This window comes from Pan troglodytes, chromosome 12 (genome assembly GCF_028858775.2).
Source record: "Pan troglodytes isolate AG18354 chromosome 12, NHGRI_mPanTro3-v2.0_pri, whole genome shotgun sequence".
NCBI classification, from domain to species: Eukaryota; Metazoa; Chordata; class Mammalia; order Primates; family Hominidae; genus Pan; species Pan troglodytes.
The window spans coordinates 94,313,110-94,335,987 of NC_072410.2; the positions used below are offsets into that span (position 1 = coordinate 94,313,110).

At 44.2% G+C, this 22,878-nt stretch overlaps 1 protein-coding gene across 1 annotated transcript in view; it reads right to left on the reverse strand.

Annotated features, from left to right (window-relative positions):
- The window catches only part of PLB1 (phospholipase B1), a 173,614-nt gene that overhangs the window by 106,616 nt on the left and 44,120 nt on the right, over positions 1 to 22,878 (reverse strand). The window contains exons 4-11 of the mRNA XM_515372.8: positions 19,756 to 19,817; positions 18,113 to 18,179; positions 16,888 to 16,946; positions 11,354 to 11,394; positions 10,703 to 10,746; positions 7,242 to 7,332; positions 6,870 to 6,921; positions 4,456 to 4,542 (exon numbers count right to left, since the gene is read on the reverse strand). Of these exons, the coding sequence (XP_515372.5) occupies positions 4,456 to 4,542; positions 6,870 to 6,921; positions 7,242 to 7,332; positions 10,703 to 10,746; positions 11,354 to 11,394; positions 16,888 to 16,946; positions 18,113 to 18,179; positions 19,756 to 19,817 (503 nt within the window). The remainder of the gene's footprint in view (positions 1 to 4,455; positions 4,543 to 6,869; positions 6,922 to 7,241; positions 7,333 to 10,702; positions 10,747 to 11,353; positions 11,395 to 16,887; positions 16,947 to 18,112; positions 18,180 to 19,755; positions 19,818 to 22,878) is intronic.

Here is a 22,878-nt window from a genome sequence, read left to right on the forward strand (position 1 = left end):
GTTTGCCCCCTAGTTTGGAAGAATGTCTATTATCAAACACGTGCCTGAGACCCGACTTAACTCTTTCTAATAAATTATTTTCTTGGGATTTAAACCAAGGAATGGGATATTATTCAGTCAAAAACTAGAAACACGTTTAGGTTTCTTGAATCACACGCCAGTGTACCCTCCAAAAGGCTGCCACCTGTAGCTAGAGACGTTTATAAGGGATAAATGTGTCTGTTTTCTTGTAATCAGCTCTTTTTTTCATTTTTTCTTCTGATTTTTAAAATCTTACTAATTAATAAAGCCAAATTTAACTACAGAGCAGTAAGCAAGTGTCCAGATCCAAAAAGCATCCTCAGGTCACTGCTGTGAGCCAGCTCATCATTTACCTCCAAAGCACCTGCCTTCAGAGTCATTGTCACACCTAATGGATAGTTGCTGACTTGACTCTCTGACTTTGGTCATAAGAAACTCCTAAAGAACAACTGTGGACACAGGCCCTTGTTTATTTCCCATTAAATGAGCCCAAAGGTCTCCACAGGGGAAGAGAATTCAGGTCCTAAGTTGGGGCAGGACAGTAGCTCAACATTTCCTCTTAAGGGTAAAACATGTTTTTCTCATGTGAACTTTTAGGAAACCCTTGACACCTGCTCTGTAAAGTCAGGTGGCAGCTGGTGCCCACCTTTTCAACATTTGCCCACAGAGGGATCTCCAGTGGCCCCTGGGTCTCTACAGAGCATTTGTTTTGTTTTGTTTTGTTTTTAAAGACAGAGTCTCACTCTGTTGCTCAGGCTAGAGTGCAGTGGCATGATCTCAGCTCACTGCAGCCTCCACTTCCTGGGTTTAGTGATTCTATTGCCTCAGCCTCCTGAGTAGCTAGGACTACAGGCATGCACCACCACACCCAGCTAATTTTTGTACTTTTGGTAGAGACAGGGTTTCACCACGTTGGCCAGGCTGGTCTTGAACTCCTAACCTCAAGTGATCCACCTGCCTTGGCCTCCCAAAGTTCTGAGATTACAAGCATGAGCCACCATGCCCGGCCATCTACAGAGCACATTTTTACAACCACCGAGGGAGAGCTTATACCTAAGATGTGCTTTCAGAAAAATAAAAATGCCACGTAAGAACTTCTCAAACAAGGATGCTGAGCTACACCACAGGATTAGCTTAAACGGGGAGGTGTGGCCAGAGGTACCACTAGGAGGTGAGTGTGGGTCTGGGCTGTGAGAAGGGCAACACCAGCAGGCCTGGCCAGGAGGCCAAAGGAGCCAGGCCTGGGAGCCACAGGGCCTCTGGGGTAAGTGGAAGTGGAGGTGAGATTTATTCCAGGCATCAAAGCCTTGGTGGTTTTTGTGCAATAGGAAAAAATCAAGATGGAAGAAGAAATAGAATAAAGAGGGAATTTAAGTGGATGCTAGCAGGTGTTGCTGTAATTAGCTAAATTTATGGACATCATGTTATTGGTTTACAGCTGTTTAAAAATGAGGAGGCATGATTACTTTTGTCATATGTTTTGAACCAATTAAAAGTGTGAGCTTCTAAGTGTGAATAAACTCAATTCATATGTCATCAACATGACTAGATCTTGCAGGAATTTCTCATGTTGACAAAAATCATTAAGTCTGAGAACAAGTGTTGGGAAGGTTGTAGAGAATAGGTGCTCACTGCCACTGGTGGAAATATGAGAGTTCAGCCACTTTGGAGGGCAATTAGGAGGCAGAGCCTATTAAAACCCAAAATGTGCGCACCTAAAGACTGGTATAAGAATCTACTCCAGGCGCTTTTCTTGAGACTGTTTTTTTTCTTTTTTTATTTTCTTTTGAGACAGAGTCTCTCTCTGTCACCCAGGCTGGAGTGCAGTAGCGCGATCTTGGCTCACTGCAACCTCTGTCTCCTGGGTTCAAGTGATTCTCCTGCCTCAGCCTCCCGAGTAGCTGGGACTACAGGTGCCTGCCACCAAGCCCGGCTAATTTTTGTATTTTTAGTACAGATGGGGTTTCACCATATTGGCCAGGCTGGTCTCAAACTCCTAACCTTGTGATCCACCTGCCTCGGCCTCCTAAAGTGCTGGGATTACAGGTGTGAGCCACCGTGCCCAGCTCTTGAGACTGTTTTTATCTTGACCCACAGTGTGAGATGTGTTTCACGTCCCAATCCAGTACAAGTATCCATATAGAAATGATGCAAAAATCTCATGAACCAATACTTACCTTACTACATGCAATGAACTCGAGGATTTTAGAGTTTATTCTATTTTTTTTTACAATGTTGGTTGCAATCCTTTAAACTGATTTTTTGACTCACTAATGTACTTCAGTCCACAATTTGAAAATCACTGTATCTAGGAAAACTCTTCCACATAGTCAAGTAAATGAGCAAGACTGTTCATTGTAGCATTGTTTATAATAGTGAAAAACTAGAAATACCTACATGGCCATCAGTATAGGAAAATGGTGAAATAAAATGTAGTAAATTTACACAGCAAAATACTCATGGAAGAGAAATAAACTCATTCCATATGTGTCAACATGACTAGATCTCAACAATACTTGGTTAGTGAAAAAAACTGTTCAGTAGTACATACAATATAACACTATATTAAATCTCTCTCATACATACAAGCACACAAAATAAGGCTTGGATTTATAGATATGTAAGAGGTTTGCAAAGAAAAAGAGACAGAGGATTAGGGAGGTGGCCAAAAGGATACATATTTTAGCTTTAACTGATGTTTTAGTTTTTAGAAGGAAAGTATTTGTGTATTGCTTGCATAACTAAAAATACAAATAATATGTAGTTGAATACATGTGCACAAGAATACAACATGTATTCAAGAATGCTTGAAGGCATAAATACATGAAAGCATGCAAGAATTTATGTAGGAATGTTTAAACACAAGATGAAGTATATGGAAAAATCATCGATGAGTCTAAGTATTCATAAATGCATTCATACATTTTAAAAAATCATATGCTATCATGAACAAACTGATCACAAATACAATAGCATATGTCTGCATGTAAGATGAGAAAATGAATTTATACATGAATATAACTTATGGATGAATGATTCTATTAGTGAATACATAGAAGAATGCAGCAATGTCTAAATGCTTGAACACTTCAGTGCGTGACTGCATAAACGCATGAGTTAATGTCATGGATTAATGAGTAGAGAGAGAAATGCGCCAATGTCTAAATGCTTGAGCATGTCAATGCATGAATGCATACATTCATTAAGTAATGCATAATGACCAAAAAGGGGGGCTGTGCAGAGAACAAACGAGGCATGTAAATTTCACTCGGCACTGGAGAAAACAGAGGGTAAACTGGAACAATAAATCTTCATTATCTATATGCTAAAAACCCAGGAAGGCTACAGGAATATTGGCCAATGAGAGCTAGTCAGGAAGGTGGATTTCCATCAATGTTCTTCCAAGGCTTGACATCACTAAAGGAAGGGGAGTTTTGATGGTGAGCCTGGAGTCAGTGGGAGTGTGGGGCACTTGAAGGAAGGCAAGAGTATCTATTGTAGGAGAGGGGCACAGAAAAGAAACCACCACCTCCAGAAGCTCCACCATGCCTGTGCCCTGGCCTGGAGGGTGGCGAAGAGGACAAGCTGGTCCCACAAGTGGCAGGGACAGTGTGGCAGCAGCCAGTCTTCAGGATCCTGAAGAAGAGTCCAGGTGCCATTTATTTCACCATGGCTTAGATTTCTAAACCACCCCTTACACTTTCAACTGATCCTAATCTGAATGATCTTCAATAAAGACTTAAGTCATAGATATTCACCTACATAAATAATAAATGAACCACATGCTTCATGTCCTGTTTCCAGAAAAGCCAAAGCACTTGGAAGATACAGTCTACTTCAATAAACAGCAGCTTTCCCACCACAAATAGAATTCATGGGCCAAGGGGTGAGGATGGTATGCACCCTGCTTTATTTCCTAAATTCAGAACTTACATGAAATCAGAATTAAGACGCAAGATAGTTTTTAACCAACTAGGACGCTAATTTTCTCAGTCGCGGAATGACTGTTGACTCAGCTTATCTATGCCTCTATTTCCTTTTCCTGATATGAGGGATGGTAAGTAAAAAAACACCTGTTCCTTGTGACAGTTATGAATGCATGTCATATGTACAACATTATGAATTATCTAATGTCACTGAACTGTACACTTAAAATGATTAAGATGGTCAACTTTATGTGTATTTTATCACAATAAAAAAATTGAAGCAATAAAACCCACAAAATGCCTGTTCAAGTGTATGTTTCTTTGAGTATGTGACTCTCTGTCTGTCTGCCCATCCATCCATCCATCCATCCATCCATCCATCCATGTTCTAAAATAGGTGGCATTAGCCCCATCCTGACAGCTGGGGATTGGGTAATCAGGCAGGTTTAGTTCACTCCCTCTCCACCCCAGCATCTGTAATCCCTTGGTCCCCAAGGCTGCCATTTACCTGTTGAGCAGAGGGGCACAGGTAACACTGGCTTGCATTACTGAAGAACACATTGATGAGCTTCCAGTCAAATTGAAAGTCAAGTTGCTGAATAAAAGGGCAACAGCATGAAAAGGAGATTGTGGTAAGACCTTGAACCAAAATAATGTCTTTGTTTTCATGTCTTTCCATTTCATACACCCATCCCTGAAAAACTCATGTATGAATTTTTTTCAATAGTAGTATATGGCAGGAGTTTAAAGTGGTATAACTGCTCTAGATTGATAAAATATATCCAAAACTTTTTTTTTTAATTAAAAGACACAACTTTTGATCTAATTATTTTGATCTAATTATTTCATTTCCCCAAATATAGTTTAAGGAAACAAGGATACGTGAATGATTCAGCTACAATGATGAAGCCTTATGCATAAGAAGGAAAAACTGGAAACAACATAAATGTCCAAAACAGGGGATTGCTGTGTAAACTGTGGAATACTCATGAGATGAAACACTATGTAGCTTTTAAAATGATGCTGAAAAATGTAATTATCATGGGAACTAATCTGTTGAGAAAATCTGTTTGAGGTTATAAAAAGTATCTCTGGCTGGGTGCAGTGGTTCACGCCTGTAATCCCAACACTTTGGGAGGCCGAGTTGGGCGGATCACCTGAGGTTGGGAGTTCGAGACCAGCCTGACCAACATGGAGAAACCCCATCTCTATTAAAAATACAAAATTAGCCGCGCATGGTGGCACATGCCTGTAATCCCAGCTACTTGGGGGGCTGAGGCAGGACAATCACTTGAACCCGGGAGGTGGAAGTTGTGGTGAAACGAGATTGCACCATTGCACTCCAGCCTGGGCAACAAGAGCGAAACTCTGTCTCAAAAAAACAAAACAAAACAAAACAAAAAACAAAAAACAACATCTTTATCCAGTAACATCCCTGTTTTATAAAATATATAAAGATACATATGCTAGGAAAAAATATGGAAGGTAATGTACACCAAGTTACTAACCATAATTATCTTTGGGTTATTAGGATTAAGGATGGTTTTACTTTTTGCTTATCTGTGTTTTCTGATTTTTTCGGTTATGAACATGCATTTCTTGTGTAACCAGAAAACAAACTTTGGTTTTTTAAGAGGCAGCACGATGTAGTTGAGGAACACTGGACTGTGAAGCAGGCACTTTAGATTTGGGCTCTAATTAGCCGTGTGAACTTGCACAGGTCACATGACTTCTGGGAACTTCAGTTTCCTCATCTGGAAAATTACAGGGTTAGACCCAGGATCTCTTGTCTATTTTATAGAATAATCATTATTTCAGAAATTCTGGAATTCTCCTGTTCAAGGAAAACAAACTTTATGGTGTAGCTCCTGCTCTAATCCCTGTCCTTATATGCCTTAGAATGACCTTCACTTCACTTCCTGAACGCTTTAATGCATGCATGGCTGGCTGAAACAGCAGCTTCCCTTGGTTCCAGCAGTCCAGGCTCAGTGCTTGGTTAGATACAGTTTGCTAGCAAGGCTTGCCTTGGTTTGATACTTGCCCATAAGGGCAACACAAAAGATCCAAGGATGCTTATTACAAATTTATATAGGTTATCGAGTAAATAGTATACGAACTGTTAGGAGAGTGGTACCAAGGCACCCAGCATGTATGTGACAGAGGCCTCCACACTCAGAACTAAAATTAATATGGTAATTATTAATAACAGCAATCGCCACTACAATAACAATGCAAGCTACAGGCTTTTATATTATGTATTGAGTCTGTGTCAGGCACATCCAATACCTCATTTAATGCTCCCAAAACCCTTTGCTGCAGCTCTTTTATCACCCCATTTCATAAACAGAAAAACTGAGGTTTAGGGAGGTAAGTGCCTTACCCAACATCATACAGCTAATAGATGGAGAATTCAAGATTCAAACTCAAACTAGTCTCACCTGGAACTGAAGCTCTCCACCACCTCCCTTTGGGACAAGTCATTTAGTCCATCTGCTGACTTTCAGCACGACCACAAGGAAAACCATTCTGAAGAGGATGGGTCCTTTTGGCTGAGCATTATCACTCGTTCTGTAATTTCAGCACTTTAGGAGGCCAAGGCGGGCAGATTGCTTGAGCCCAGGAGTTTGAGATCAGCCTGGGCAACATGGCAAAACCCCGTCTCTACCAAAAATATAAAAATTAGCCAGTCTCATAACTGGTCTCAAAATAAATAAATAGATAAATAAAAATAAAAAACAACAAAAAAGAATTGGTCCTTTCCTCTAACGACCAGAGAATGGCAAAGACATTGTTTAAAGAACCCAGGCCACACTAGTTGCCGAGTTCATGGTAAAATGGTACCAGGGTCATCATCACTTCGGTCTGCCTGCCTTGCAGCAAAGCCAGGCAGCCCAGCCATGCCAGAGTTGGACGGATGCTTACCAGGTTCTCTTTCATGTTTCTCACCAGTTCTTGAGCCTGAATCCACAAGTCTCTGTGCAGAGGGAGGGAAACAGAGAAAAATTGGCTAAATGTTATTTTGTTAAGGGCTGGAAGCTTGCCCCTTGCCATAGCTCAGGTGTCAGTCTCTGAGCTTTATCCACCCCTGGCTTCTGAAGGGTGGGCATTGACCTGCTTTTCAAAATGAGGCTCATCAGGCAGCCTGAAATCAGCTTGAGGGGGCATTTGGGCTTTGACTTAAATACTTCTATTTTTAAGCCTCTTTGACTTTGCCAGCCCCCCAAATCCTCCCACCTATATGTTGAAGACCAGTAGGAACACATAACCTCAGAGAGAGACAGAAAGGGAACTTACTCAGCACCATCGTGGGGTATGACTCTCTTTCCAGTGTGGCACACAGGCATTGGAACAGAAGGACTGAAATATCTGATGATGTCTGAAAGGACTAAAGAGAGAACTGGTTTGAGGCCCTGGCCTTCACCAGCTGAAGGCCACCTCTAAAGACTGACCTACCTACTGCCGGGAGTGGTGGCTCGTGCCTATAATCTCAGTACCTTAGGAGGCTGAGGCAGGAGGATCACTTGAGCCCAAGAGTTTGAGACCAGGCAGGGCAACAGAGCAAAACCCTGTCTCTATGAAAACAAAAATCAGCCGGGTGTGGTGGTGCTCACCTGTGGTCATAGCTACTTGGGTGGCTGAGGCAGGAGGATGGCTTGAGCCCAGGAGGTCAAGACTGCAGTGAGCTGTGTTTGTGCCACTGCACTCCAGCCTGGGCAACAGAGCAAGACCCTGTTTCAAAAAAAAAAAAAAAGACTGACTCCCTTCCTCTAGGGTGAGCTGCCGGGGTCGCCGCCCCTATTCCAAGGCATGGTCCTTCCTCACACCCTGCCTGGGGCTGTGAGGCCACCCCTGTAGCCTCTGTGAGGCTATCTGTACCTCTGGAGCAGGGCTCTGGAAGTGAAGGAGCCGAAAATGAACATCTATAAAGTGCTAGGCCAGGCCCAGTCCTAAGCGCTTTACATGCGTTATCTCACTTAATCCTCAGTAACAAACACAGGGCAATATGATCTCCAAGTTAGAGAAAGGGAAAACTGAGACTGAGAAAAATCAAGCGAGCTGCCCAGGGTCTCACAGCTAACTGAGGTTGCTGGGGTTTGAACCATAGTTCTGGGACACCAAGGCTTTTCACTGTCATGTGCTACTGCCTCATTAGAGGAAGTGATGCTGGGACAGGGACTCGGGCTGCCTTCCAGCCCCCCTCCCTTCTCCTGAGAGTGACAGCAGGGTGGGAAAGCTCCAGGGAACATGCAGAGAACATGTCCCAGAGCTGACAGCCAGAGGACCGCTAAAAATAGTGCTGTCAGGAGCAGTTAACTTGTGTCTTGCTCCTGAGAGGGAAGAGGGCAGAGCGGGGAGAGAGTGTCATGGGAGGCAGATGCCTCCACTCCTCCCCACAACTCCCCTTTCTTTTTGCCCCATCCAGAAGTGCCTCGGGGCTTCCTGGGAGCAGAATCCAGAAGGTGGCTTTAAAGGGGCTCCCTGTGAAGGAGGCTGACACTGTGCAGGCAGCAGGCAGGGTGCGGGTGGGAGAGCTGGCCTGGAAGTCAGGGGACTGGTCACTTGGCTGTGCAACCTTGGGCAGCCTCCTAACTCGTGGGTGATTCAATTTTCCCCATCCTTAACCAAAAATAATGAACTTCATTCTCTAACCCCCGATTGGCTTGCAAAGAAACCCTTTTCCACCTGTAGTGGGAAAGCGGGGAAAGTTCTGAGCTGGGCTCAGGTTTATAGGGACAGCATGAATGTGTGCATGGGTGAGGGGTACTCTTGCTCCCTCATCTGAAGATAGTCTGTAAGGATCAATGACAAAATACAAATATTTGGTGATAGGTCTGAAAGAGATTGCTTTCTGAATGAAAGGTACCTGTGTCAGTGCTTTGTGATCAAACATGATGTTGGATCTTTTCACGTAAATTTGCCAGTCATTTTATTTTAAGTCTGCTGTGTACTTGGTCTGTCCTCACTGCCTCCAAGTTCCCTGGCAGCAGTGGGGTGAGAACAAAGGGCACAGCCTGTGGGGCTGGACACCTGGGTTCACAGGGACCATGCCACTTACTGAGCACATAGCCTCAGGAAAGTCCATTTACCTCCCTGACACTCGGCATTGCCACCCACAAAATGGCCATGGTGGGCGAGGGCATGGCTACGTTTGGAGATCTCAAAGATCAGGAGGCCTCTAAAGTTCTGAGATTGATGGTCAGGTGGGCTGAGCCTGAGCCAGCCCCATCCCATGCTGCACAGCACAGGCCTGGATGTCCCTAGAGTACTTTCTTCTGGGAAGACCTGCTCCTCCTGCTGGCTCAGCCACCCAGCTGAGCTCGCAGCTGTGGTCTCCACTCCTCCCTCCTTCCCCATTGGGTATGCTGGAGTAAGGCCTGCCTCGGAGGGCTTCAGAAGCGAGATCTGCCCTCACACCTGCTTTCTGCGGGACCTCTGGCCAGCTGGGACTCCTGGCCCCTCTGCTTAGAGAGGGGCACTCAGACTTGTAACAGGGCAAATTGGGAGGAAAAATTGAGACGAACTGAGAAATTAGGCAAAGAGGCATCTGCATTTGTGGCTTCAGGGTCTAAACTATATCCTATCTTCCCAGACACCCCCCAAACAAGCCGCTTCTTTTTTCCTACCACTTCAAGACAAACAGGGCCAAGCCTAGGCATAGCTGTGATAGCCACGGAGTTGGTAATGGGCCTCCCCTTTCAGAACCCTTTGATTCTCTCCAAGGGGACCCTCCTGCCGACCGCTTTGGCCACCAACATCCTCTCACCTGTCAATCAGATCCAGGAGGGCTGAACTGCCAGGCTCAACCTTCCCTGCCGGACCATGAGTTCTGTAAGGCAGGGCCAGCATCCTGTTCATCCCTGTGCTTTCCAGGGAACCTAACAATTCACGGGCCCCTCCTTTCAATTCACTGGCTGAATTGACAAGGCACTAGCTGCCTCACTTGTTCATTACTCCCAGGGAGCACCAGCTCAGCAGAGCGCTTGCATTGTAATCTATGTCTTCTCGCTCTAATATGGACGGCGAAGTGGTTTCCCTTATTCTTGATTTATGAGCACCAAGCATAGGAGACTAACATCCCGCTAGGCTGACCCAGCTGCTGTTAAAGGACTTAACTTCAGAGTGACTTAACAGAATTATAAGGAATCTCTGATATTACATTTTAAAAAAACTAAATTATGATAGTATATTCGCAAGCACATTTGTAAATCAAAAGGCCAAAATGCTAACAGTAATTATCTCTAGATAGTGAGATTATAGTTGACTTTTATTTTTTTCATTTCATTTGCCTGAACCCAATTGATGTCTTGTATTTTACAAGCAAGGGCAATATTACAGGATAAAATAGACTGAAAATTCAGCTGGGTCCTCCCCTTGGGTGGGAGGAGTGAACCACGGGCGTTTTCCCTGGATGAAGTCTAGCCCTGGGTCTGGGTGGGCAGGAAACTCAGGACTCTGGCCCAGACACCCATTCCAGCTGGCCCCTAAGCCCTCTCCTAGGTTCCCCAATCTTAACCCAATGCCCACTGGCTTCTGTTTGCCCAGAGACCCTGGATACATTTCGCACACCCCCATTCAGGGTTTGTGATTTTTCATATCCTGGCTTCCTGATCTGTCCTCTCAGAACACCGTCCCCTTTCTCCTGGGCTCCAGTGATAAAGTGGCTGGTGGAGTCCATTCTCTTTATTAGAGAGGATGCTGCTGTGTTGGGAGGGAGAGGGGCACTCTGAAATCTGGCTGTGAAAACCAGAACTCACCTGTCATCACTCCCATGCACACCTGCTGTGGCCTTTCTTCAGTCCTGCAGGTAGAAGCAGGCATGTGAGTGTCAGGCTGCATTTGTGTCACCTGCCAATAGCCCTTCCCCTTGGCTGTGGTCTATTTCACAGTAGTCTTTGGCCTAGCCTTGCTCTGGTTCTGGGATTATCCTCCCAGGGGTTACAGGCACACCTCAAGTGGCCTACTCCCAGCAGTAGGTAGCCAAAATGGGGAAAACAGCTCTCTCTGGACCCTCCTCCGCTCCTCCAACCTGCTCTCATCTGGCCCAAAGCTGGAAGGGGAAACTGACCCCAGGGTAGAATGAGACTGAGCCTGGCCCCAGCCCGGCATGGTTCCCCAAGAGCAGAGCAAGGAGAGCTTGTGGGGAGAAACAAGCACTCCCTCTATTAGCCTTTCCCACTTCTCCTCATTCACCCCAAGGACCCACTGGGGTTCTCAGGCAGAGGAAGGGTTAGACGAGGAGGCAGGAGGCTGGGTTCTGGGAGCTTCTCTGCCACCTTCTCAGAGGGTAGCCTTGAGCAAGTCACTGAGCCTCCCTGGCCTCCAATCTTTCCCATCAATAAGGCAAGAAGATTAGATGGGAGCATCTCCGGGCTCCTTTTTGTTTTCTGTGTTTTCAGGATAGTTACCATTCTTGCTTCTCCAGATCGCCCGTCCCTGGGTCTGGAGGCTGGAATAGATACTCAATGTTAACACCCAGCCAGGGGAGGTGGCAGAGCCTCTTCTAGTTAGACCACAAGCTGCCTGTCAGAACTCCCCCTCCTGCCAGTAAGAGGGAAACTACAAGCCCAGGCTCGGTGGCTCACACCTGTAATCCCAGCACTTTGGGAGGCTGAGCACAAGGAGGATCACGTGAGATCAGGAGTTCAAGACCAGCCTGGCCAATATGACAAAACCCCATCTCTACTAAAAAATACAAAAATTAGCCAGGTGTGGTGGCACATGCCCATAATCCCAGCTACCTGGGAGGCTGAGGCAGGAGAATCGCTTGAACCCAGGAGGCAGAGGTTGCAGCAAGCCAAGATGGTGCCACTGCACTCTAGCCTGGGCCATAGAATGAGACACTGTCTCAAAAAAAAAAAAAAAAAAAAAGAGAGAGAGAGAGAACCTACAGAGAAAGATGAAGCCTCCTTCTGCAAGGAGGAAAAATTCTTGGCTTCCTCTGCAGCATGTTTGTCAGACCTTGGAGCGATGGAAGGTGTGGGAGGTTTTCCTCCACTTAGATTTCAATGCCCCCTAAAGTCATTAACTTTCTCCATAGAAACAAAGGATTGTTTTATTATGACCCTCCAAAATCTAAAATTTATTTAACTCTCCCCCTACTAGACATAAGAGCCATGAAGGCAGGAATGTGTCCATTTTGTACTTGACTATGTTCCTTGGACCTAGAACAGTGCCTGGGCGTGTTGTAAGTATTCAACAAATATATGTTGAATCCATATTTTTGGAACGAACAAGATAAGTTTCCGATTTCCCCCTTGGTAAAATGCTGGGCAACACAGGACTTGAGCTCTCTGCTGAAGTTCCTAAGTCTAGGACTAGATTTGAGACCGCGGTAACTTGACTGGGAATCACGTCCTTTTGTAAGCTCCCAGAAAGCTTGGAATTGTGCCCAGGACATATAAAATACTCAGCAAATCTTAGCTCTCCTTGGTTGTATTATTTTCAGTTTCTGATGTGAATTTTCTCTCTCAAAATTCCTAGAAGACAGTATCTCCAGGTGTGGTGGTGACAGGCAGACAGCTACACTGCGTCACCTACTCCAGCCTGCACCACTTCCCTTTAAAGGGCCCATCTGTCCTGACCACCCAGCCACAATGAGCACCTGCCTATAGACCTAGGTCACGTCTCTGCAGCTCTCCAGGTAGGACAGGCTGACTGGGAAATCTCACTAATTGGAGACAGCGTCCTTTGCTCCTCAATAAGAGATAAATCTCCCAGGGAGACAAACAAATCACACTAAGATACAAGTCAGGGATTATTTAAAAAGACACCCGACAGGTTAGGTAATGAGGGGAGCAGGCCTACTGGGGCTGTGGCAAATTGGACAGCCTGGGCCCAAGCAAAGGGGGCAACCCCCAGAGTCATTTTTCAAGAGGAGCTGGAAATGTGAACACTTACTTGAAGTCTGATTTCAATGTTGGCAGCTGATTCAGTTAAAGACAAAGCGTCACTTAGGACCATCAATTTGCTTCTGGTAATTAATTGACAGATTACCCCTCCCCTGCAAATGAACTTGATTGGAGGAGAGGGTGGTAAAGAGAGATGTTGGGAGGAAAGAGGAGAGAATAAGAGGAACAAGGCCAGGAGAGGGGGTTGGGGGAAGGGCTCAGAGGGCAGCCACAGAGAGGGGAGGCTGCAGCTAACCCAGCAAACTCCACGTCCCCATTGTGCCCACTCCCAGCCACTTTCCCTTCACACTCTTTGTTTGCTGAATGTGTGCCTTATGGCAGATACTGTGACCCTGGGGCTGCAAAGCTAAGTAAGACACAGGCTCCACCCTCAAGGAATTTGATAGAGTGAATTGTAACCTCCTTGGCAAGGAAAAATATCTATGACACTGAGTTAGAAAAAAAAAAAAAAAACCTCGCAGATAAGATATTGCAGTATGACCCTATTTAGGTTTTATATATACACCCTATTTCCCTATGTATTGCTATACATTGGAGAATGAATGAGAATGTATATCTATGTGTGCACGTGTGTATGTTTGTTGAGGTAGAGGAATAAAAGATGTGAACAGGATCTTCTATTGTGCGTACATCTGTTTTTTCTTATATTGAACATGTGTCACAAGTGTTATTTGCAGAACTTCTACAAACATTTACATAACTGATTTTTGAAGTTCTACAAGGAAAAGGGGGTCTATAGCAATTAAACAACTGCTAGTTCTAGTTCCAAAGAAGTGCGTATACCTAGGTTACAGAATGCTCCAGGCACTCAAGGCAGAGGTGTCAGCACTATGGACTTTTTTCTTTTTAAATTCACTGTCTTCCATTATTTTGCCCTGGTCTAGCTTTTAAAATACACACCCCCAGGTAAGTTCATGATGGCCCTCTCTCTTTTAGGACAGACAGCGGAAGAAGGCTTGCAAGGAATTGTGCTTTCAGGTTTTTATCCTGAAGTTCGAGGTACCCGTCAGTGCACAATGATCCTGGGGCTGGGAGGTCATCCTGATGGAGTCGTGTTCCCGAGAAGGGGGAGCCGAGTGACAGCAGGAGCTGTCAGCCCTGAATAATTCATGGACAAAGAGCTCTTTCCGAGATGAGACCAAGGAGTGCAAGTCGCTGACGGGCTTAAAGTTAGAGGCCAACGCTGGGCGGAGATTTCCCTGCCCCAGGCAGAAGGACCCGAGAGTCCTGTGGCAAGTGTGTCCCACATCCTGGGCTCTGGGATGTAAATATCGGTGTGCACAGACACACAGGTGTAGCAAAGTCAGCCTGCTATCTGGGACATGAAACCTCTTTTCTCACTTATTTCCATCCAATTTCACCTCTTATCAAGGGTAACCCTCCACCCCCACCCTGACCAACACCACAGTCACAAGTGCAATTTAAAAACCATCAGCATCGATAAGAGAGAATGCGGGTGGGGAGCTCTGCCTGCTTTCAGTGGGCCTACGGTTGGTTTCCTAAGGTTCAGTCTATACTTCTACACACCACCATCTCCTCACCCTTCTTTCTGTTATACCCATTTCCCTCATTTACAATTGTGATCAGGGTGAAGTTCTAGGTCTGGCCAGCTTCATCCAGTGCTCAAGCAGAGGTGGCATTGATAAATGTGGTGAGGCCAACACTGTCTAGGCAGGGAGTCCAAGCCAAGTTCCAGAGAGGTAGAAACTGGTTATTTGAGACAAGGAGAAGGTAGAAGACAGGTCCAGGGTCTCTGGGGACATTGAGTGGACTGGCACTGTGCATGGAGTGGTGGGCTGGGGCTTGCAGCTACAAGGGGAAGGGGCTGAGGTTGCAGGGAGTGCAGGCTGCTGCAGGGATGGGGGAGGATGCTGGGAAGGAATCATGGGAGGCGGAGCGGGGAGGGAGGCTCTGGGGGAGAAAGAGTATCCTGGTTCAGGCGTGGGAGGTACAGTAGGGCTCTGAGCGGGGTGGAGACTGATAAGGAAGTGTTCTATCCAGCTGGGGCTGCTGAGATTGGGGGCAGCAAGGCTGTGGAGCTTTGCTAAGACCAGGAGAGGGGCTGCGGGGAAATGCTGACATTCTCCTTTGCTCTCCAACCTTCTTCTATCCAGATCCCTCTTTCTCTGTTCATCCCTTTCTCCTTTTGTCTTTTTCTTTCTTTCTCCCTTATTTGACCAAATAAAATATACCACTTAGAATTTATTAACAACAAGTGCATGAAAAGATGTTCAACATACTAATCATCAGGGAAATGCAAATCAAAACCACCATGAGACATCACCTCATACCCATTAGGATGCCTACTATTAAAAACCAACCAACCACAACCAACCAACCCCAGAAAACAGGCATTGGTGAGGATGTGGAGAAATTAGAACCCTTGTGCACTGCTGGTGGGAATATAAAATAGTGCAGTCACTATGGAAAATAGTGTGGTGATTTCTCAAAGAGTTTTAAAAACAGAATTACTATATGGTCCAGCAATCCCACGTCTGGGTGTATATATCCAAAAGAAATGAAAGCAGGGACTTGAACAGATATTTGTACACCTAAGTTCATAGCAGCATTGTTTGCAATAGCCAAGAGGTGGAGGCAACCCAAGTGTCCACTGACGGGTGAATGAATAAATGAAATCTGATCTAGATATACAAGGAAAGAGCATTCATCCTTAAGAAAGGAAGGGAAATCTGGCATATGGATGAATCCTGAGGACATTATGCTAAGTGAAGCCAGTCACAAAAAGACAAATACTGTATGATTTCACTTATATGAAACATTAAGTGTATGATTTCTTTTTTGTTTTGTTTTTTTAAGACAGAGTTTTGCTCTTGTTGCCCAGGCCAGAGTGCAATGGCATGATCTCAGCTCACTGCAACCTCTGCCTCCTGGGTTCAAGCAATTCTCCTGCCTCAGCCTCCCAAGTAGCTGGGATTACAGGTGCCCACCACCATGCCCAGCTAATTTTTTTCTATTTTTAGTAAAGATGGGGTTTCACCATGTTGGCCAGGCTGGTCCCAAACTCCTGACCTCAAGTGATCTGCCCACTTCAGCCTCCCAAAATGCTGGGATTACAGGTGTGAGCCACCACACCTGGCCAATTTCACTTATATGAGGTACCTAGAACTGCCAAAACAGAGAGGGAAAGTAGAATGGTAGCTGCCAGGGGCTGTGAGAAGAGGAGAATGAGATGTTATTTCATGGGTAGAGTGTTTCAGTTTCGCTAAATGAAAAAGTTCTGGAGATCAGTTGCACAATAACGTGAATATATTTAACACTAGTGAACTATACACTTACAGATGGTAAATTTGTGTTCTATGTATTTACCACAATTGCAAACAAAATTTAAAAAGTCATTTACAAAGATCGGTGTCTTTTTAAAAATTTACAAATCAGGTAAGAAAATTTATCTTAAAAAATTTAAAAGATTACTTTTAAAATTCTGTGTGATCTTTGATTTAATGTATTAATGGATTTAATTTATTAATGGGAAACTCCAAAAGTTTCCTCACCTTGATGTAAAGAGAGGCATTCATTTGATTTAAAAAAAAAAAAAAAGATTCGGCTGGGCGCAGTGGCTCACGCCTGTAATCCCAGCACTTTGGGGGGCCAAGGCGGGCAGATTACCTGAGGTCAGGAGTTCGAGACTAGCCTGACCAACATGGAGAAACTCTGTCTCTACTAAAAATACAAAACTAGCCAGGCATGGTGGCGCATGCCTGTAATCCCAGCTACTCGGGAGGCTGAGGCAGGAGAATCACTTGAACCCGGGAAACGGAGGTTGCGGTCAGCCAATGTTGCGCCATTACACTCCAGCCCGGGCGACAGAGTGAGACTGTCTCAAAAATAAATAAATAAATAAATAAATAATAAAATAAAATAAAAATAAAAAGATTCAACCTCCTGGATTTATCTAGTTCACATGATGTTCTCTCCCAAAATGAAACGTTCTGCCCAGTTACCAGGAGCCCATTCAGAGGATCATCAGTACCAAACTCTGTCTCCTGCCCCAAGCTACTTCAAATACTCACAATTTCCAGATTGCCAATGGCTGCCACAAATTTAATATCAGAAGGCTTCAGAGAGTGAACTGTGGAGACAAGAACCCATATAGGAAGGTCAGATCTACATTCCCCATGATGTCGGCCAAGGATACCGTATGGGAGAGGAGACTCACATTCCCCAGCCCCTGGACAGCTGCGGAGGTCCAGTCTGTTGGCCATGGAAGTGGAATGCCAAAGACCAGGCAGTGCCTGGGAACCCTAGGAATCCTGCCAGAAAGACACCTGCTCCCTTCTGGGAGCCACACTGTTAACTGGACTTGAGCTGTCCAAACAGGTGACCCATGGAAGGTCACTCATGGCCCTCATTTTCCCCTCACCTGGACCCCATTCTGCCTCTCACTTCCTTCTGTCCCACAGTCCTGCATTTCTGGGCCACCACGAATGAGAGGACAACACATTAAGAATAAAACCACCTGGTTACCAAAAGGATCACTTTAGCTTGAAGATTGCCAGAGAATAGCATTCAAAGCCTGTGAACACATATCCACACCAGATGCAAGCTGTATGCAAATGCCACACAAGGAAGTCTCCTGGACCCACTTGAGTGATTGGCATCTTTAGCAATGAAGTCTCCCTAGAAATCACTGATCATACTCCCTGGTCACATTATGGATCATTTACATGTAAGCCACCTAAAGAAGACATTTCCTTAAAAGTGCATCAATTTCTTTTTCAACCTAAAGTCCTTATATAACAGTAAGAATAGCATGCTTAACTGGAAACCCCAGTCAAGGCAGAATAGTGCAAACATAAATCTATTAAATATGGTCTGGTCTGTAATGCAGCCTCTCAATATGATAAAGTCAGGGAAGAAGGCCCACTCAAGAGAATTCATAGCATCCAGGTCATTAGACAAACCCAGCCCATTGTGGGGAAAAAGGTCCAGAGCTGCCATTGTGCTACATTACAAGAATAGGGAAGCCCCATGAGTGGCCAAGCTCTAACTCACAGTTCCCACAACACCATCCACCCACAGGAAGGCAAGATCCTGGAGATTACCCTCATCCAAGCAAGCCACTGTGGAAATATGACAGATGACTGGGAAATCATCTGTCACACTGAGGGACTGAGGATAAGGAAGAGGAGGACTTGAAGGGGCAACAGGTCCAAGAAGAATAGGGTTAGAGCCTCTGCTGGCTACTTCAGAGAGAAAACGCCAGGCTTTTCCTGCTCATGGCCAAGGGTTACATACCTGATTTAGAAGGCATACTCACTCCTAATTTATTTGGGTTGCATGGGAATGGAGAATTCTTCAGGGTCTGCAATTGAAAACGAACATCAGAAACATCAACTGCCTTGTATAGAAATATTGCAGGTCCTGAAAACTTGGTGTAGAAATAATCATGTACTCATTCTATCTAGGCTCAAAATCTAGAAACAACAATTGCCCATAGTCATTTTCTCCTAACCCCATACCCAGTTCATCTGGTAAAAGCGTACATAAGTCTATTGACAATGACTTTAACAGGTGGCAAGAATGCCTCAGAACAGTGGAGTAGAGAGGGAAGAAAGATGAAGAAGAATGAGAAAGTTCTAGAAATGGGGCTGGGCACGGTGGCTCATGCCTATAATCCCAACAGTTTGGCAGGCTGACGTAGGAGGATCACTTGAGATCAAGAGTTTGAGACCAACCTGGCTAACATGGCGAAATCTTGTCTCTACTAAAAATACAAAATACAAAAATACAGAAATTAGTGGTGGCGTGTGCCTGTAATCCCAGTTACTTGGGAGGCTGAGGCACGAGAATCACTTGAACTGGGAGGCGAAGGCTGCCATGAGCTGAGATCATGCCACTGCCCTGCAGCCTGGGCAACAAACAGAGCAAGACTCTGTCTCAAAAAAAAAAAAAAAAAAAAAGAGAAAGTTCTAGAAAGGGATGGCAGTGATGGTTGCACAGTAATGTAAAGTACTTAATGCTACTGAATTGTGCACTCAAACATGGTTAAAATGATAACTTTTGTATATATTTTACTAGTGAAAAGAAGTAATTAAGACTCAAGATACCTTGACTAAAACAAGAAAAAATAATCAATCCCATTTTATATTTATTTTATATTCCATGCTATATTTACCTACTTTCCATCTTTTAATTTGATAACTTATACAAAATTAAGTATATGAGGCATTATGTTTATTTGTTGCCAAAAACTGGGTACACTTGAAACTGGGAGACTCTCATGTCCCTACCAGAGTGTCCTGAGCCTGGAGGAAGGACTTGGTGACCAGTACTCAGGTCCTCAAGACCACTTGGACCTCCTCAGCTGCTGGTACTGGGTCCGGGGCAGCTTCTGCTTTTGTGAATACCATGGAAGGCTCTGGGAAGGGAGATTGTGTCTTTTCCCCAAAAAATTGAGAGTGGAAGGGGGGGAATACTCCAATAGGGAAAAACATGCAGTAAATGAGGTGATTGAGGACATCTCACATCACAAGAAGACACAGTTTCTCTTGAAGTACTGATTACGGTAAGAAACCACAGCATTTACTCTCAGCTCTTATCTTATGGATGTTCTGGGAAGACCTCACCCAGATTCCTTCAGATAACTCCCAACATCTGCTTCAAGGTTCATGGAGATAACAAGCCCATTTATAACTCCTTCTGGACACTTCTGGGAACCACCCATTCAGTCTGCAGGGATGATGAGCTCCAAATTCCAGGACACACACTCTGCCGGACACCCTGGCTGTCCATGGGGGAAGCGGTTCATCCAGCCCATTCCCTCAAGGCCTCAGGAAGGGGCCTGTCAACTTGCACCAAAACTTGGGTTTACCCACTACAAGGAAAATCCTCCCTCTCCCCTCCATACACACGCACCTCCCACCAGGCAAAGCCCTTACCTCTGGCCATAGCTGCCCTTCCAATGTACTCTTTCTAGGAGAGGTATGGATCTGAGGGGTCCCTGAAAGAAAGCAGAAATAGTTCAAGTTATTTAGCTGGAATTAACTCCCACCCAAATTTGTAGCTTTCATGCCCTTCCTCCTAGCCATATCTATGTGCCCAGCTCAGTAATGTCCATTGTGTTAGGGAAGCCCAGATTCTATTTGTCCAGCTATCCCCTCCATTGTGTGGGACACCGTGCTTCCATTAACACAACCCATTAGGGCAGAATACCCAGGTTAAAAAGCAAAAGTGTTATCTGGGAGCGGTCAGCAATAACATTATATCATGCACAAGCACATTATCACAGATTGCTTTTTGGGCTCCTTGGCAAAGGGCAGAACCCACAAAGAAGGTAATGTCAGACAAACAGTTACTGTTGTTGCAGATCCAAGACAAAGCAGGGAAGGCAAAGGACATTATAAAATAGTTTGAAGGGTAATGTGATCTTAGGAGAAGAGCTAATCACAGGATTCCTAGCAGCCATGACTGTACTAAGTACCTGGACAGGGGCTGTATCGAGGGGTCTTGCTGAACGTGAGGAGTAAGGGGAAGAAAAGGCAGGTAGGGAGATGGCAAAGCCACTGTCCTTGTCCCAGCTTACTTTTGGTCAGTCTTTAAAAACATTTATTATTTTTTACTTTTTAAAAGTGTAATTGACTTACAATAAATTAAATTCATTTTAAGTGTACACGTAGATAAGTTTTTCCAGGTTTTTTATCTACACAAATTATAGCATTTTTAAATTAACAGCACCCTAAATTTAAAAAGCGGAAAAAAACACCCACAATGCTATGCCTCTTACAATCAAAAGTGATTTCGTTTGTTCATTTTTTCATGACCATAATCAGGCACATGTTTTATTCAGTTATAATCTGTGTGCATGCAAATTTGTATCCTGCAAACTTCCTTTGACGTATCATGAGCATTTTAAATGTTGTTACATAATTTTGATGCTTATTTCAATAGCTACACAATACATTAATGATACTGAGATTTAATCAGAGGTCAGGGTACCTTACTTCCTCTGACTTCTCCCCACCCAATGCCTGCCCAGGGTACATCTTCCTTATAAGCGCACGCAATACAAGAACCCCCAAACAACATTAGCAATGCCAAAAGGAAGCCTGACTTGGGCGACAGGGATTGATTTCTTTTCCACCACAGCCTTCTTCTGCAGCTTTACTTTTTGACCCTGAAAATAATTTATTAGAGTTTCATGAAGAACAACAGTATATGTCCATTTTATGCCCACCGTGAGATCAGGCACTGATTTCCACATTAGAGCTTGCACAAGGAATGATGACTGGAATCCGCCTCCAGATCGCAGCGATTCCTTTGAAATTCCCAGAAGCAAGCTTTCTGGGCAGAAAGGGCCACATGACGGGAAGGCATAGAAGTGTGGACAAGCACAAAGTGCTGGAAAAGGCTGGCATAGGTGTTTGTAACTGGAGGCCAGGGAAGTGGTGGGCAGGGGGGATGAGGCTGCACAGACAGATGGTAGCTGGGCTGGGGAGCCACAAATGCCAGGCTAGTCCATGAGCAACAGGGAGCTGTGACCAGTCTCTGAAGAGATGATTTTAAGGTGATCATCACTCCAAGGGGAGTGGAATAGAGGAGTTAGCAGGGCAGAGATTTGAGACTATTTTGGTAATTTTCTTTCTAAGCCAGGATAAAAATGTAAATGGTAGCCAACACAAATACAGCTTCTATGTGCCAGGCACTGTTCTAAGCACTTATGTGAACTAATTCATTTAATCCTCATGACAACTTTATGAGATAAATATCATCATCCCCACTTTACAGACAGAAAACTGAGGCCCCAAAAGGTTAAATGGCCTTTTAAAGGTGGCAAGGCATGGTGGCTCATGCCTGTAATCCCAGCACTTTGGGAAGTGGAAATGGAATGACTGCTTGATCTCAGGAATTTGAGACCAGCCTGGGCAACATAATGAGAACCCATCTCTAAAAAAATAAAAAAATAAAATAAAAATAGAAAAAGATGACATTGCTAGCAAATGGTGATGGTGGGCTTTGAAAACAGGCAGTCTGGCTCATCTGACTCCATGAGCCATGCTTGTAACCAAGAAGCTAAGTGTAAGCCACATGCCCAAGGTCTAGACCAGGGCCAGCAGACTTTTTCTATATAGGGCCAGACAGTCAATATTTTAGATTTTACTCACCATATGGTCTCTATTGAAACTACTCAACTCTGCTGCTGTAGTATGAAAGCAGCCATGGACAACATGTAAACAAATTAAATTTATTTATAGTGACTGAAGTTTGAATTCCATATAATTTTCATGCATCACAATATATTCTTTTTATTTTTTGGAACCATTAAAAGACGTAGAAACCTTTGTGGATATCAAGAAACTGATTCTAAAATTTATATTAAGAGGCAAACGACCTAGAAGAGCCAACACAATATTGAAGAAGAACAAAGAAGACTGATAGTATCTGACTCCAGGATTGAAGATAAAGCTACTGTGATCAAGACAGTGTGACTGGCAAAAGAATAACCAACTAGATCAATGAGACAGAATACAGAGCCCAGAAATAAACCCACATAAATAGAGTCAACAGATCTTTGACTAAGGAGCAAAGGCAATATTACGGAGAAGGGACAGTCTTTTCAACAAATGATGCTGGAACAACAATTTTTTAATTAAAAGAAAACCACTCCTCAAAAGCTTTTGGACCCCTTCTTTAAATAGTAGCATTCTAAAACAAATTTTATGACAGCTAATATACTCAGCACTCCATTATAAAGTTTTAAAAAATGAATTAAATAAGCAGAAGATCTAACCCAGTGCCTGTACAAAGTATATGTTGAAATACATTAATTATGATGAAAGATGCTCTCATTTGATTATCAAAACAATCCAGGGAAATAGATGGCATTATTAGCATAATTTTATAGCAGCAAGAGTTTTAAATGTTGTTTAGAGGGTTGGGGCTGGGTCCAGAGTTTACTGCTGACTCCGGAATTCAAAGGTTTTAATGGGGCTCAAAAGAGGATGTTTCTGAAGACAACAGGTGGAGCCCCACATCTTTTCCTAAAACTGTAATGGAATCTTCTA